General features: G+C 37.9%; 1 protein-coding gene across 6 annotated transcripts in view; it reads right to left on the bottom strand.

Moving 5' to 3' along the window:
• The window catches only part of LOC115211655, a 79,567-nt gene extending 64,004 nt beyond the window's left edge, over window positions 1-15,563 (bottom strand). For 5 of the 6 annotated variants that reach the window (XR_004999388.1, XM_036503324.1, XM_036503322.1 and 2 more), the window contains exon 1: window positions 13,768-15,563. Coding sequence is in view for 5 of the 6 variants with exons in the window: in XM_036503324.1 (XP_036359217.1) it covers window positions 13,768-13,930 (163 nt within the window). In the remaining variant the exon portion in view is untranslated. The remainder of the gene's footprint in view (window positions 1-13,767) is intronic. The other variant, XM_029780292.2, reaches the window with a different exon arrangement.
• Window positions 15,564-18,384: the final 2,821 nt, after the last annotated feature.

The raw sequence follows: 18,384 nt of genomic DNA, 5'->3' as shown, positions 1-18,384 counted from the left end.
AATATTTTCTAATTTTGGCCCAAAGTCTGCAATTTTAGGTGGAAGCAAGGGTTAAATCGATACCATCAACCCGAGTACTTGACTAGTGTTTTATTTTAGCGACCCCCAAAAAAGGCCAAAAGCAAAGTTAACCTCGGTTGGATTGAACTCAGAACGTAAAGAATCGGAAGAATTACTGTTAAGCATTTTCTCCAGCGCAGTTACGATTCTACCAGCTCATCGTGTTATTGAGATGTAGAGTAGAATTGAAGGAGAAATGCCGATAAGCATTTCGCCCGGCGTGCTAACGTTTCTGTCAGCTCGCCGCCTTAATATCGATAGAATATAAACAGGTTGGAATATTCACTGGCATTAATCTGATCTTTGAAATTCTTACAGGTAGTTTCCAAGCATGGTCACAGCAAAAGAATTAAAGAATGAATAGACAAGTGAAAGAAAAAAAAAAATCAGTAATTTAATCCTTTGTCTACCCAAATCATTTTTATTAGTTTGTCTTAAACGCCAATGTTTGTTTTCAGACTTTTAGTTAGCCCTTGTTTCATACGCTTTAAGCTTTCCATTCATAAGTCCCAAGTTACTCTGGTGGCTGAAAAAAACTGGGAATGTGAATCATATACGATGATGCATCGAAACCAGGGAAATATGTTCTATGTATCACTCGTGTTGTGGAGGCGCGTGGCTTAGTGGTTAGGGTGTCAACATCATGATCGTAAGATTGTGGTTTCGATTCTTGGACCGGGCGACGCATTGTGTTCTTGTGCGAAACACTTTATTTCACGTTGATCCAGTCCACTCAGCTAACAAAAATGAGTAACGCTGCGAATGGACTGGAGAACACATACGCCATTGAAACCAGGAAACCAGGCCTATGAGCCTGGCTAGGCTTTAAAAGGGCGCATTTATTACATTTATATCACTCGTGTTACACAGGACAAGGAAAAGGTTTGAACCTGTATGGAACACTTGACGACAACGAACCATGTGGGAAGACCCAATGGAGTCTTTAGACTTATTGGAAATCCAAATCTTCTTTATATCACTTTCCCTGGCGTCTTAGAAATAGAAAATGATACTTTGGATAATGTAGTCTTTGATACACAATGTCAGATCAAAAGAAAAAAGAAGCATTTATCTTTTACTTGTTTCAGTCATTAGAATGAAGCCATTGCTACGGCACCGCCTTGAAGAATTTTAGTCCAACAGTACTAAGCCTGGTACTTATTCTATCAGTCTTTTTTGGCCGAACTACTAAGTTACGGGGACGTAAATACACCAGCACCGGTTGTCAAGCGATAACACACATACACACACTCGCACACACGGAGAGTTTCTTTCTGTCTCTGTCCATCAAATCCACTCAGAAAGCTTTAGTCGGCTCGAGGCTGAGCACAAAATACATGCCTGATGTCGCACGCAGTAGGACTGAACCCGGAACCATGTTGCTTTGAAGCAAACTTCTTATCACACAGCCACGCCGGTACCTGATCACGATTAGGGTGTCTTTTATCACAGACCTGCTCATTCATGGATGACCTAAGGCCAAACAATAATAACGACACTAGACAAGAATAGTAATCTCGTTTAGTGATTTTAATTAAAATTTCTTATTTACCACGCCAGACGAAATGCTTAGCGGCGAGCTGACAGAAACGTTAGCATTATTTCGTCTGTCGCTACGTTCTGAGTTCAAATTCCGCCGAGGTCGACTTTGCCTTTCATCCTTTCGGGGTCGATTAAATAAGTACCAGTTACGCACTAGGGTTGATATAATCGACTTAATCCCTTTGTCTGTCCTTGTTTGTCCCCTCTATGTTTAGCCCCTTGTGGGTAATAAAGAAATAGGTATTTCGTCTGCCGCTACGTTCGTAGTTCAAATTCCGCCGAGGTCGACTTTGCCTTTCATCCTTTCGGGGTCGATTAAAAAAGTACCAGTTACGCACTGGGGTCGATATAATCGACTTAATCCGTTTGTCTGTCCTCTCTGTGTTTAGTCCCTTGTGGGAAGTAAAGAAATGGGTATTTTGACCGTTTTTATGTTATGTGTTCAAATTCCGCCGAGGCCGACATTGCCTTTCATCATTTCAGGCTCGATAAAAAAAGTATCAGTTGAATATTGGGGTCAAAGTAATCGACTTAACGCATCCCCCGAAATTGCTGGCCTTGTGCCAAAGTTTGAAACCAATATTCTATTTATTTTCAGGAAGTACGGGGAAACAATTCCAGTCGTGTTTGGGTCTTGCAAGAAGTCATTCATTTTATTTTCAAGAGATTATTATTTTTGTTTTTGTTACCAGTTTCAATTTAGACATTTTGCCCGAAACCTTTTTGAGTTATGAAACACGTGATTTTAGAATTCTGGCTAGTTTCTGCTTTGATGTAGTGTAAGCTGTTTAAGAGAACATCTGAACACTTGAGTGAAGAAATTTTCATTTGAAACCAGGATAATAATCAAACAGTCAATTTATGTTCTAAAATAATTGGCTACATGTATACAAAACAGAGTCATGGTGAGAGAGTGATATGGAAGAAAGATTGTAGAAGTACAGAGTGGGGGAATAGAAAGGAAAAGAGGGAATAAGAGATGTACTAAATATAGAAACAAAAGTCATAACTTAGTCCTAATTCTTACGTAATTGAGAGGTAAAACATCTGCCTGATATGGTCACTTTATAGTACTGACGTCACAAGATCCTGTTAAAGAACGTTCTTTAAAATAAAGCATTTTGTTTCAGCACATACAATATTTTGTTAATATACGCAATATTTTAAGAGAGAATTTGTCTTGAAAACGATATTATGCTGCATTTGATATTGAGGTCCTAGTTCGAAGGCACATGGCTCAGTGGTTAGAGCGCCGAGCTTATGATCGTGAGGTTGTGAGCTCGAACCCTGGACCGGGCTGCGTGTTGTGTTCTTGAGCAAGGCACTTTATTTCACGTTGCTCCAGTTCACTCAGCTGTAGAAATGAGTTGCGACGTCACTGGTGCCAAGCTGTATCTTTCCCTTGGATAACACTGGTGGCGTGGAGAGGGGAGGCTGGTATGCATGGGCGACTACTGGTCTTCCATAAACAACCTTGCCCGGACTTGTGTCTAGGAGGGTAACTTTCTAGGTGCAATTCCATGGTCATTCATGACCGAAGGGGGTCTTTACCCTTTAGTTCAGGAGTTCCTAGGTTTTGATGTATGTGGAATTAACTTTTAGCCGCTACAGTTCCCAGGTTCATTCTGACCAGGAGCAGTTGAACCTGTCAGAATCCCAGCTACAAAGGAAGTAAGATGAGATCGTACGACTTCCGTGTACTGATAGAAAGTCATTTGAGAATTAAACGGCGTAAAATGAGTATCAAAGCAACATGAATCCCCATTTATATATACACCATTTAGTATATAGTCCCGAAGTAAAACATACTATGATAACCCAATAGCAAATAAGGGGGTCACTGTATCATCGATCAACCAGTTAGAAAAATCAGTCAAATATCACTTAAATCACTCATTGTCGTTATAAAAAAAGTTGGTATTGGAAAATGTAGTCTGTGCTTAACTATCTGAAAAGACTGGAGGATTACAATCCGAATGTTCTTGTTGTTTGGTCTGCTCAATTGCAGAAAACCCTGGGCAAAATAAGGACAACGCCAACCCCTTAAATATCCTCAAGCTGTATAGTAATTTCTTTCTTGTGGTTCTTAATCAGCGCCATCATTTAGGGCGTTGTGAGCTCATAAGTGGCCACTATAGGGCTGGGGAGTTGAGTGTTTAGAGAGGCCGTAATTTTTGTTATAGAGAAAGTATTTAAGCCAGGAACAATACTTATATTTTAAACACATTATCAAAACATCTTTATCATGATTAGAGTTTGAGTAGGAAATTTTGTTATCCACTGGCAGAAACATGACTAATGTTGCGTATAATGTCATTACATAAGTCCTGACCGTTTGTAGTTATTTCTATCGACGTCCTTATTTCAATCAAATATCTAAAAAAAAATAAAAACGAGTGTCACAAACGTGATGGGTAATATAAAAAAGATATGAAGGCGGGGAGCTGTCAGAAACGTTAGCACGCCGGGCGAAATGCGTAGCCATATTTCGTCTGCCGTTACGTTCTGAGTTCAAATTCCGTCGAGGTCGACTTTGCCTTTCATCCTTTCGGGGTCGATAAAATTAAGTACCAGTTACGCACTGGAGTCGATGTAATCGACTTAATCCGTTTGTCTTTGTTTGTCCTCTCTGTGTTTAGCCCCTTGTGGGTAGTAAAGAAATAGGTATTTCGTCTGCCGCTACGTTCTGAGTACAAATTCCGCCGAGGTCGACTTTGCCTTTTATCCTTTCGGGGTCGATAAATTAAGTACCAGTTACGCACTGGGGTCGATGTAATCGACTTAATCCCTCTTTCTGTCCTTGTTTGTTCCCTCTATGTTTAGCCCCTTGTGAGTAATAAAGAAATAAGAAACGTTAGCACGCCGGGCGAAATGCTTAGAGGTATTTCGTCTGTTTAAGGCGGCGAGCTGGCAGAAACGTTAGCACGCCGGACGAAATGCCTAGCGGTATTTTGTCTGCCGTTACGTTCTGAGTTCAAATTCCGCCGAGGTCGACTTTGCCATTTATCCTTTCGGGGTCGATAAATAAAGTACCAGTTACGCATTGGGGTCGATGTAATCGACTAAATACCTATGTCTGTCCTTGTTTGTCCCCTCTATGTTTAGCCCCTTGTGGGAAATATAGAAATAGGTATTTCGTCTGTCTTTACGTTCTGAGTTCAAATTCCACCGAGGTCGACTTTGCTTTTCATATTTTCGGTCTCGATAAATTAAGTACCAGTTGCGTACTGGAGTCGATCTAATCGACCTGCCCCTCCCCAGAATTTCAGGCCTTGTGCCTAGAGTAGAAAATAATATAAAATGATATGGATAGTAAACTTTTGCACAAAATTAGATTTTATTTTATTACAATAAATATTGGTGTTTTTGTGGAGTTCTTCATGGAAAGAACGTTGAGCTAAAAACATCGAGAATTACTGCCTTACACCTTTTCATTCTTACATCTTTCTTCTTACATTTTCTCCCCCATCTCTTTCTTATTTATTACACTTTCTTACATTTGGTACGTTTTCTGTCGCTTCTCCTTACTCTTTCCCCTTTATCTTCTGTCTTAACGTCTAGTTTCACTTTCGTCACGTCCTTTAAACTAAATTGATTACAATGGAGTACGATATTAGATTACAGGTTTTTAGTTTCGTGCAATATTTCCTCCTGCGATTAATGGTGTCTAATTTAGGCATAAAATCCACATTTTCGAGGCGGGGGAAGGCTTAGACGATACCGTCGACCACAGAACTTCAATGGTATTTTATTTTATCAACCTCTGCAGAGAGGAGAGACAAAGTTGGCCACGGCGGGGTTTGAGCCCAGAACATAAAGAGCCGGAACAAATACAGCAAAGCACTTTTTCACACGCTCTAACTATTCTGCCGACTCACCACCATGACATTGATTGTTCTCAACAAATGCCGTTAGGTTCTCAACAATGTTATATCTTGAGTTTGTCAGGACCGTGTTAGGATACTGTCCTCTTGGAATTCTATGCAGTAAAATGGTCTGTTCTTAGTACGATGCATTGCCTATACATAATGAAGTGGCAATGAGCTATTGTACACCAGCTGCCCCACCACAACTATCACCACACATACAGCAGATTTTGTACATCAAACAAAAGCCAATTGTGTGAAGTGGTTTATTATCCATTTATTCTTATATCATCCCATTAGATATTTGCATCACTCTGACGTTAAATTTTTTGTGGAAATGAATAAAGTGAGTACATATATGATTAAAATATCCTGGACCTTGCCGTATCATTAGTCATATTTATGTTCGGTGACAACAAGATAACCTATTGTTATTGTGATCTCAACAAAGATTTCTGATGATGTATCTAAGGGTGTGGGGCAAAATGAGTAATTTCTGTTTTGACTTTAAAATTTTTTCTGTTCGTCTGAAAATACTATATTGTAAGTATTCCGTCATTTTGCACTGTTGCCATGATTATTGAGAACAAAAGTTGGTCAACATAGTTGTTGCTGTTGATGCTGAGTTTAAAACATAGGTGACAATTTCCTGTTTTTTTTTTTACGAAATTCTTCTCATCTTTTACCCGGGTGTAATTGTGATTGCTAATAAACTATCTGAATAATTTTGCTGCTTAACAAACAATTTTCTTTTCTCCGTTGGATTCTAAGACCATTTATTTTTCTACACACGTCTAATTTGATAATCTTCAATTTTCAAAATAATGTCTAATTCGGGTAAAATGAGTAATGACTAATTTCAGTAATTTCTTTTCTTTAACTGCATAGTGTGTAAATATATCAGGAAGAGAGCCATTCTAACAGATCGCGAAGAAGCCATAGAGAATATTTTATGCTGAATTTTTAGATTTAGTCGAGTTCCGTCGATTTCATATCATGTGCCATTTTCCATAGTTCTCTTTCATTTGACCTAAATATTAAAATTTTTTTGCTGTATTTCTGATCTTTCTGATGTCTAAAGATGGATATCGATATGTATGATTCTTTTTCAAATGTAATTCCGGAGAATTGAAGATGCAAATTTGCCTTATTTTGTCATATTCATTTTCCCCAGCTAAATTTGTCGTTCGCTTCATATAGAATGGTGTCAGAGTCGAATAATATGATGAAGTATATTATATTTGAAAAACCAAATGTTAGTCTTCATTTATATAGTTGTTTCTTTTTTTTATTATTATTATTAATGTCGACCTCCTCTTATTGCACTGATATGTAACTGTCCTCCATCATATCCGTTCGCTTTCCTCCTTTAGCAAGGTGATAACGTCAGACTGTGTTTTAAGATCTCGTTCACTTGTTATCATCACTATTGGAGCTGAATTTCAATCCAGTTGCAAGTAACCTGTCCTGAAAGAGTTTAACTTCTCTGATCTAGCTGCCTGCGTTTTGTCACTGTTGTTTAACACTAAGTCAGGCCTATGATCAAAGATGTTCCGGCCATGTCCAACACATCGTTGTATTTTGACCTTAGGTCCACATCATCCAATGTGTTCATTTTTATAGTACAATAGGTTAAGGTTTGAGAAACGGTTGACCGCTACTTCTAGTAGGTCGATCAACGAGAAACCCTCCACATTTACTCGCCATTTTTTGTCAATGATCGTTCTGATGTTACCACTTACATGTTTTTTGTTTACTTCATTTGGTGTTATCACTGTTGTTGTTATTGTTTAGCCACGATAATAGCAGAATTATAATCAAACAGTAGAATTATAATAATTATAATAATTATAATAATTCTAACAGTAGAATTATAATCAAAAGCGACCCAGTTGTGACCGTCTTGTAGTATTGTATGTCTAAAAATACATTGTCCAGTACGCTCCTCTTTCTTTTAAGATGGTAGTATGTGACTTGAGGGAGATTTTGTGACTATTTGTAGTAGTTAGTACAACTATGAAAAGGCTTCCTTGTTAGTTTTTATCCAGTCTTTGTTTTTATTGGTTGTGGTGTTTGTATTTGTGTTGCTTTGTTCATGCTATCCTTGTCCACTATTATTACTGTTTACTCTTCACAGATGGAGAAAGATGTAGTTTTTATCATCGTACTAGTCTCCTGCTTGTCTTAAAACTCCTTCCTCCTATTATTCCTTCCGCCACAGTTCGTAAAAATGTGTGTTTGCCTTGTCAGCAAAGGAAAAAAGACAAATGAAATCCAAGTATTTTCTCCTTGAAGAGATTCTCTAGTTACAAGCTAAACAAAACAATATATAAGACAAAGAAACTTAAATCCAATTAAAATAGCCTTTCAAAATTCGCGGCGATTTGTTTGGCTTATCTAATTTATTATTATTATCATTATTATTATTATTATTATTATTATTGATTGAGAGAGCAGTGCATGCCATCAAAGTGACCCTGGGGTAAAATATACGAAGCCCAGTATACGCATCATGACCTCTCGTCTGATAAGGGTACACCATGCACGTGCATCACAACCATATGTGCGTGACATGGTGATCTCATATCAAGATAAACAGCGCATGACCTTGCAGGTGGGGCCTTAAGGCAGAAATACCTATTTCTTTACTACCCACAAGGGGCTAAACACAGAAGGGACAAACAAGGACAGACAAACGGATTAAGTCGATTGTATCGACCCCAGTTCGTAACCGGTACTTATTTAATCGACCCCGAAAGGATGAAAGGCAAAGTCGACCTCGGCGGAATTTGAACTCAGAACGTAACGACAGACGAAATACCGCTAAGCATTTCGTCCGGCGCGCTAATGTGTCTGCCAGCTCACCGCCTTATAACGCGTGACAGTTTATCCCACTAGCTAACGGCTCTATCAGCTCGATCCTTAACAACAACAACAACAACAATGATAAAGAATTCTTCGCAGGGTTCTTGAAGCATGACCAGTAAACAAGTGTCACCTCAATCTGCTGGCTGTGGACAGCTGACACTTTCCATCATACGCAGCTAAATAAGCTGTGAGTTTTCATATAATTATAATAATAATAATAATAATAATAATAATAATAAGGGTTTGGATAATTCACATATGGAAACATGAGTGTTTCGTTCAACAACCTTAAACAACCCTTATTCAGGGACCTTTTGAGCGGGATGGGCTACCCAACCAAAAGAAAATTCTAACTGGGCCCCTTCTGCAAGGTCATGCGTTGTTTATCTTGATATGAGATCACCATGTTGTGCACATATGGTTGTGATGCATGTGCCTGGTGTACCCTTATCAGACGGGTAGTCATGATGGGCATACTGGGCTTCGTATATTTACCCCAGTGTCACTCTGGTGGCATGTACTGCTCTCTCACTCAATGATAACAATAACAACAGCAACAACAATAATAATAATAATAATAATAATAATGATGATAATAATAATAATATAATAATAATAATAATAATAATTATAATAATAATAATGATAATAATAGCTGATGACAACGTGTCTCTAAAAGAAATGGAGAAACTCTCAAAATACAAAGACCTGGAAATAGAGGTAACTAAAATGTGGAATCTGAAAACAGAAACAATTCCTATCATAGTAGGTGCATTAGGCATGATAAAAATATATTCAGACAAATACATAACAAAAACACCAGGACTTACAAACACATATAACATACAGAAAATTGCACTACTAGGCACTGCACACATCCTACGCAGAACACTTTCCATACAATAACCATCGGAGCTTCACAACAAATCACAGCACACACCCAAGGCACACAGAGCTGCGCTCGGTAGTGAAGTGAAAGCACGCTATATAAATAAAACTACTGAATAATAATAATAATAATAATAAAGTATAATAGACGTTGCAATACCAGGCGATTCGAATGTAAAATGTAAAGAAACAGAAAAGATGAAGAAACACCAGTCACTGCGAGACGAGATTGCAAAGTTGTGGGGCATGAGGTAAGTAATGGTGATACCGTTAGTAACTGGAGCATTAGGAGTAGTTTCCAAGAGCTTTGAAAAACATATTAAGCATATTGGAACTGCTGTCAGGTTCGAGGTGATCCAGAAGACAGCATTGTTGAGTACAGCTCGCATTCTAAGGAGAGTATTGTCCCTTTGAGTCACAGGAGAAGGCACTACTTGAAACCTTTGGTAATTTGTTATTGCCTGCTTTCAAGTAAAGAATAATCGGTAATTAAGAACTATCCGACGGTCTTTTAGAATAATAATAATAATAATAATAATTTTGGGGAAGAGGGAACTAACCGATTACATCGACCGCAGTGCGCAGCTAATACTTATTTCATCGACTCCGAAAGGATGAAAGGCGAAGTTCAATATGACGGAATTCGAGCGTAAACCTAGAAGAAAAACCGCCAAGCATTTCGTCCGGCATGCTAACGGTTCTGCCAGCTCATACATATGGGCAGCACGTTTGGTCGAAGGAGTGAAATAAAACATTATATATAAGGAAAGTAATGACGCGTCCTAGTATGGAGATAGCCACTTAAAGCCAACCAAGGAACTCTACAAGTTTAGGATTATTCTGACTACCAAGGGCAAATGCCTCCTCTCAAATGCATTCTCCAATCTACAGGTACATGCTCTCAGTAATCCGCTACATATTTTATAGTTACTTGACATAGGCGTAGGAGTGACTGTGTGGTAAGTAGCTTGCTTACGAACCACATAGTTCCGGGTTCAGTCCCACTACTATAACCTCGGGTCGACCAAGGCCTTGTGAGTGGATCTAGTAGGCGAAAACTGAAAGAAGCCCGTCGTATATATATATATATAATATATATATATATATGTGTGTGTGTGTGTATGTGTGTGTGTGTGGTGTGTGTGTGTGTGTGTGTGTGTGTGTGTGTGTGTGTGTATGTTTGTATGTCTGTGTTTGTCACCCCAACATCGCTTGACAACCGATGCTGGTGTGATTACGTCCCCGTAACTTAGCGGTTCGGCAAAAGAGACCGATAGAATAAGTACTAGGCTTACAAAGAATAAATCCTGGGGTAGATTAGACTAAAAGCGTTGCTCCAGCATGGCCACAGTCACATAACTGAAACAAGAGTAAAAGAGTATTCTGTTTTATTACAAGATTTGGTTGGTTGTGGTAGAAATACTGGGGTCTATTTAATCGATTATCCCTTTTCACGAAAATGTTGATGTGTGCATCAGAGTAGTTACAATGGGCCCATGTTCATCACACTTCCCCATCTGTCAGCGAATTTACCAGCACTCGATCTCGATCTCGTCCCTCACTTCCACAAGTGGTACTCTTTTACTTGTTTCAGTCATTTGACTGTGGGCATGCTGGAGCACCGCTATTTAGTTGAACAAATCGACCCTAGGACTTATTCTTTGTAAGCCTAGTACTTATCCTATCGGCCTCTTTTCCCAAACCGCTAAGTTACGGGGACGTAAACACACCACCATCTGTTGTCAAGCGATGTTGGGGGTTACAAACACCGACCCCCCCATATATATATATATATATATATATATATATATACATACGACGGGCTTCTTTCAGTTTCCGTCTACCAAATCCACTCACAAGGCTATGGTAGGCCCGAGGCTATAGTAGAAAACACTTGCCCAAAACCCGGAATCATGTGGTTGGTAAGCAAACTACTTACCACACAGCCACTCCCACACCTATAGCTACTTACCACAGCCACTCCAACTTGATTAAATTATAATGTCTTCTAATTTAGGCACGAGTCTAGCTATTTTGAGGGAAAGAGTCTTAGTTTGGTACCATGGAATCCAGTATTTGATTAGTGTTTATTTTATCAACTCAGGAAGGATGAAAAAACAAAGCTGACCTTGGTAGGAAAGAGCCCAAACAAATACGGCAAGGCATTTTCCCAATACTCTGCATGTTCTGCCAATCCAAAGCCCGTTTGATAATAATTTCTAATCTAGGTACAAGGCCAGCAATTTTGAAGGGAGAGTTAGTCGATACTATCGACTTCTATAATTGACTGGAACTTTATTTTATAGACCGCGGAGGGATGAAAGGCAAAGCTAGCCTCGGGTAGGATTTGAACCCATAGCGTAAAGGCTACAAAAAAAATACAGCAACGCATTTTGATCGATTCTTTAACGGTTCTGCCTATCCACCACAAGACCTGAAATTCACGGGGAGCGCTCTAAAAAGACGAAAGACGTTAAGTATTTCGTCCGGTCTGCTAAAGATCCTTCCAACTGATTGCCTTAACTGCCCTTGTAATACTGATTTCAAATTTTGGCACAAGGCCAGCAATTTAGAGGGTAAGTTGTTTACATCACCTCCAGTGTTCAACTGGTTCTTATTTCATTCGACCCTGAAAGAATGAAAGTCACAATCGACCTCAGCGGAACTTGAACTCAGGACGTGCAGACGGACGAAATCCTAAATATTTTGCCTGGCGTGCTGACAGTTCTGCCAGCTCGTCGCCTTAACTGCCCTTGTAATAATAATAATAATAATAATAATTTTTCCACAAGGGCGGCAATTTTGGGGAAGCAGATGAGTCGATTACATCGACCCCAGGGTTCAACTGGTACTTATTTTATCGACCCCGGAAGGATTAAAGGTAAAGTCGACCTCGCGGAATTATCTAGTAGTAGTAGTAATAATAATAATAATAATAGTAATAATAATAATAATAATAACCACAACAATAGCCCTCTTCAAATGGATACATACAAAAAAAAAATGTTGTATGAAACTGTCTTAGGTGAACTCACTTTTATGAATGCACTTTATTATCTGGTGATATATATATCCTTTGTCTACTATTCTGATTACATTTACTGTCCTTCTCAGAATTGCTTATGTCCATGTTTAAACATGTATTGGCCTTGTTATAAAACAATACACACAACATGCCACTAATTAGTTTTTCATAAATTAGTCATAGGTCCGATTTTGGCTAATTTATTTGACCAAGTGATGTATGTCTTCCCTTATAAGCTAGTTTTGTATTTTATATCACACGCGACTTTCACAGCTAAACGAAATGAAATAAATGAAAACAAGGTTTTTCTATTATCCCATTTGAATTCGGGATACCTTTTCGCCTTTAAACCGGTCATATTCAGCCCAAATATTCTGTCTATTTTATGTTCAAAGTGACCAGATCTGGCCTCTCACACTTACCCTGCAATATCGTTTTTTAAAATAAACAATCACATCATCAAAATCTAGAAGCTATAAGATAATTCATGATTAACTCAAAACAGTGTGTATAAATAAGCATTACGTCTGAATTCTAAAGGGTTAGACACTGATAGAGCTCACACTGTCTTGGTTGAAGAAGAAACAGTTTCTTGTTCTCTGTAGAAGCAAAATGGGATCTTTTCGGTTTGAACGGCAGTTTTTTCTAGCGGTGTCATATGAAAATGTCACCCATAATTATGACCCTAGTATCGATCTATTGCATTTCAATCTCTTTTAGGGTTAGGGTTAGTTAGGGTTAGGGGTGGGGGAAGGTTATCTTTTTTTTTCACAAATGTAAATAAACCCAATCTGTTTCTTAAACGAGGAACATATTCATACGGCGCAGAATGCTTTTTAACTCAATAGACGTCACTGATTGGTTGAAATTGCAGAAATTGAAGAAAAAAAACAACAAATATCTTACAAACTATAGAATTTTCTCAATAAAGGCAAGAGAAAAAGATGTTTTATAAACACATTCTACCAGTATACGAAGTTTAAAATTTTTTAATTACCTAGAAATTATGTTAAAAACTGCAGTTCAAACCGAAAAGATCCGCAAAATGATCAGTACTGAGTTTCGGATTACCAATTCGTAAATCTTGAATTCACATTCCCCAGCAATATTGTAGTTGGTTTTGGACAGGCTGCTCAATTCAAAATATCACAGTTCATCTGACTGTTGGAAGTATACACCAGTTTCACAGGAATATCCCTTTCCATTCAACAGCATTCTTTTCCAGAATAAAATTTACATTTTATACCATAGAATCAATCAATCTAGAATCAATCAATCAATCATAGAACCCGAAACTACGTACTGCCTTAAGTAGCCTCCATTTATAACTGAATTCTACTCCAATTCATGACACTTAATTACAGTCAGGTGACAAGGAAATGAATCAATGAACTTGGCCAGAGCACAGCTCGATACGATATCATGTCGGTTAGCAATCAATCTCTGGATAACAGATAACGAAAACTGAATTATATTTTTATGCACAACGAAAAAAATAATTAAGATAGATAAACTTACCTCTCCAATGGTCATGAAGAGAATGTGGAATCCGTGTTCTGGTCGAAGAACACGCAACAAAATACAAGAAAACTATGAAACAAGTTCGATAGATTTCTTTTATATTGTAACATCGACTGCCTTCATGGCAACGGTTTGGTGATAAAACTGTGACAGAAGACATGTCTTGAAAAAATATCAAGCGAGTAAAATCCCACCAGATCAGATAAAAAACTTAGCAATTAAGGATGTATTCCGACTAAGGCCTGAATCGATAATGATAATCTTTATATCGGTCCATTGTGCAATTGTTATCAGCTTCTGACCCTCTAAGAAGCGATGTGTTTATATATTTGTTTTAACATTATTCTGTATGTGAAGAATTAATTGCATGGTAGGTGAATGAATTTTATCTCCAGATCATAAATGAGAGAAATTAACAGTGAAGATTCAGTGAAGTGAGAGTAGCAGAAAGTACATTGTGTTGTTGTACATTAAGTTGTAAAATATGTGAGATTTAAAGATAATAGGTATTGAGAAACGGTTTCAATTTTGTTATACATGTCGGTTAGGAGGGGAAAGAAAACAAGGAAAATTGGTACAGAAATAATTCGGGAGAAGTAAAAGGGCTGCTAGACATGGTGAGATAAAAAAAAAATTATAGAGGAATAAGAAATAAGAGTTTGAGAGATAAAAAGATATAAAAAGAAAGAAAAAAGAACTGAAATAATTAGAGAAGAAGTGGGAAGAAGTGCGAAAGAAAGAGAATGGTAAAAGTAAATAAATGCGAATTAATCTAAATTATGATCTATGATTTTTTTGAAAAATAACTTCCTTGACTTTGTGTGTGAAGTTGGTATCAACATTAGCATCTTATATGGAATTAGGTTAAATGCGATTATTATAATACTGGTTTCCTAATACAACATGCTTATTCTAAGTTGTGGCGTTCCTGCGTTTTTCAGCGGTAACCGTTCAATGATTTCTTCAAAAGACATGAATGAAACGTACACAATACTGAATTACAAAACTGGAGATTTGTAGAGAAGGGTTAATGGTAAGTTGTGGCATTCTTAACTTTTTGAAATTATATTAGCGGTATATGTGAAACAGCTCCAAGTTGGGAATCGAACCCGGGTCGCAGATTTAGATTCACCGAAAACTTGTTCTATGAGTGTCTGTCATAAAAAAAAAAAAATGTCTGAACAGCTATAAATGATTCGATGCAGTTTGAATAGAAATGTCACTCTTGCTAGTTGTAGTTAGTATGTAATCCAGTTACTTTCTGTACATAATCCTCGCATTAATCGTTGAGCTTATTTTCAACTTGGATTATGGTGATGTTTCAATTAAAATAAAATTATCAATAGTAATAATAACGTATATTCTACGTTGATATTGTCTTTTATGACATTTTAGTATGAATGGTTAAAAAAAAATGGAAGACATATCAATGTTGTGTTCCAAAGTGAATGTTTACTCCAAATTTGATTTGTCTTCAAGCGGTTAACGATTTTTTCTGCAATTTGTTTCAATAAACGTGTATGTATTGTTCGTGTACATGGAGTATGTGTGTGTATGCAACAGCTTATGTATTTGTGTTTCTCATTGTAGATGTGAGGCAGGTTGTTAAGTGTTAATTAAATCGATGCCGACCAAATCTGCTAGAGAACGTCCGGCTACCTGTTTGATGATGAAATCAAAGAAAAATTCTTGAGAAAGAATGAATGTAAGCGTGTGTTTGCCGATGTAGTGAAATAAAACTGTTCAGTACAATGTAAGAAGAAAGTGTTGTCACAACTATTGCTACATCCGTTTCGCCTTGCTGGCGGCGGTGGCTTCCTTGATTTCAGGAGGGAGAAGCCGTAGTAATGGGCAGAGGGGGATGAGAGTGGAACTGGTGGTGATAGTAGTGATGATGGTAGTAGTGGTGAATACACTTTATGTACAGTTTTCCCATAGTTTCTTTTTCTTTTTTAATAAGACACTTACTTCGAGGCCCCCTTCCACTCTCCACAACGTCTCATATTCAAGCACACACTTACAGGTCGCATACTATGAGTAATATGTTGTGTATACAAACATCAGAAAACATTATTGAATGAAATAGTTTTTCATTTCATCATTATTAACAAAAAAAAAAGAAAGAAGAAAAAAGAAACTTATTTAAAAAAAAGGATCTTTTCGGTTTGAAGGGCAGTTTTTAACATAATTTCTAGGTAGCTAAAAAATTTTAAACTTCGGATACTGGTAGAATGTGTTTATAAAACATCTTTTTCTCTTGGCTTTATTGAGAAAGTTTTATGGTTTGTAAGATATTTGTTGGTTTTTTTTCTTCAATTTCTGCAATTTCAACCAATCAGTGACGTCTATTGAGTTAAAATGTATTCTGTGCCGTATGAATATGTCCCTCGTTTAAGAAACAGATTGGGTTTATTTACATTTGTGAAGAAAAAAAAGATACCCGTCCCCCACCCCTAACCCTAACCCTAAAACAGATTGAAATGCAATTGATCGATACTAGGGTCATAATTATGGGTGACAATTTCATATGACACCGCTAGAAAAAACTGCCGTTCAAACCGAAAAGATCCCCAAAAAAGCAACTCTTACACATACGAACCTTCATAGAAATATGTTGTTAACTGCACACACACACACACACACACACACACACAAAGATACACTCCAAAATCATGCTCTCTCTCTCACACACACACACATAAATGCACGAACATATATCTATGCAGAGTAGACATTCGATTACTAAATCACTTATGATGGGAAACTTAATAAGGACGACGTTTGCCTTAGAAATTTCAACAATATATTAAATTTAGCGTTCAGTTAAAAACAATCATTTACATACGTGCATACACTCATCCATCCATACATCCATACATCCATACATACATCTATCCATACATACATACGTACGTACGTACGTGCATCAATTCGGTGCAACCACAAAAGACTTGATATTATTCTGTAGGACTTGGAACAAAAGTCATGCACTGTTGTAGAGATCAGCTGCCCAGCGGATGTGAATGTACAATTAACAGTCCAGGAAAAAGGGAACATGTATGGCGAATTAATGCGGAACTTACAGCTCTTTTGTATTTATCATCATAGGTGCATTAGATTTTGTACCAATGAATTTGCACAGAAACCTTGAAATCCTCGGTTTCACGGAGAGAAAGTAAAAGAAACTGACGCGGATTCTCCAAATCCATTCTATTAGTGGCACAATGAAGACTTGTTAGATATTTCAAAGATTTTCTATCTGAGATTCTTTAGGCGAATAGATGCATAGGCGCAGGGGTGGCTGTGTGGTAAGTAGCTTGCTTACCAACCACATGGTTGCGGGTTCAGTCCCACTGCGTGGCACCTTGGGTTCCGACCAAAGCCTTGTGAGTGGATTTGGTAGACGGAAACTGAAAGAAGCCCGTCGTATATATGTATATATATGTGTGTGCGTGTATGTCTGTGTGTCTGTGTTTGTCCCCTAGCATTGCTTGACTACCGATACTGGTGTGTTTATATCCCCGTCACTTAGCGGTTCGGCAAAAGAGACCGATAGAATAAGTACTGGGCTTACAAAGAATAAGTCCCGGGGTCGAGTTGCTCGACTAAAGGCGGTGCACCAGCATGGCCGCAGTCAAATGACTGAAACAAGTAAAAGAGTGAAAAGAGTGAATACCCTTAGATGTATGCATCGACAGTTCAACCAACACACCAACTCAACCACATATTTACAAACACCGAGAATTCTCTTCACGCAAAAGTCTTGTCGCGTTGTTAGCGACTGGGTTGAATTCTCTCTTGAACTCAAAGCACAGTCATATATGTATATATGTTTACGAGCAAAATGCTCCCATCCTCGTCCAATGGACGGTGCTGAATTGTCAAACATTTTAAACCAAATTTTCTCAAAACAAATTGTTCGACCGTCCCATAGGCCTCCCCTTTGAGAAACACTGATTTAACCTAAATTTGAGACACCAGCAAAAGAAGAAATAAAGCTAGACTTTTTTTCAATTCCAAAGAAAAACGATTTTATTTACACAAATATACAACCGAAGAGTTTAAAGTACCAGTAATGATAAGGCTGTTGACTGGGAGAACACAAACGTGGTTTAAACAGTAAGCTTGGCAGGAAGGTGCAGTTGACGGAAGAAAAGCAGGACAAAAACGGCTTTATTGATCACATTCTCACCTGGAATCGATTTTTGTAATTTTTTCACGCCATAATACCGTCAGTATCTACGTATCAAATTTGAGCGCAATCGGATGGAGGATGCCTGAGATCCTAGAGGACACACACACCGACAGACAGAACGGATTTTATATGAGATATGCACACGCACGCACATACACACACACACACACACACACACACACGAGCTCGGTTTGTAACGACGTGGTTTGGGTTTCAGTCCCACTTTAGGCAGTGTCTTTTACTGGAGCCAAAGGCAGACTAATACCCAGTGAGTGAATTTGGTGGACAGAAACAGTGTGAAATACAGCAGTATATATATATATATATATATATATGTATATGTGTGTGTGTGTGTGTGTGTGTGTGTGTGTGTGTGTGTGAAAAACATGGAACGGTTAATTGTTAGCTAAACCGACTGA

Source organism: Octopus sinensis, linkage group LG5 (assembly GCF_006345805.1).
Source record: "Octopus sinensis linkage group LG5, ASM634580v1, whole genome shotgun sequence".
NCBI classification, from domain to species: Eukaryota; Metazoa; Mollusca; class Cephalopoda; order Octopoda; family Octopodidae; genus Octopus; species Octopus sinensis.
This window is presented reverse-complemented; position numbering and strand designations above follow the sequence as displayed.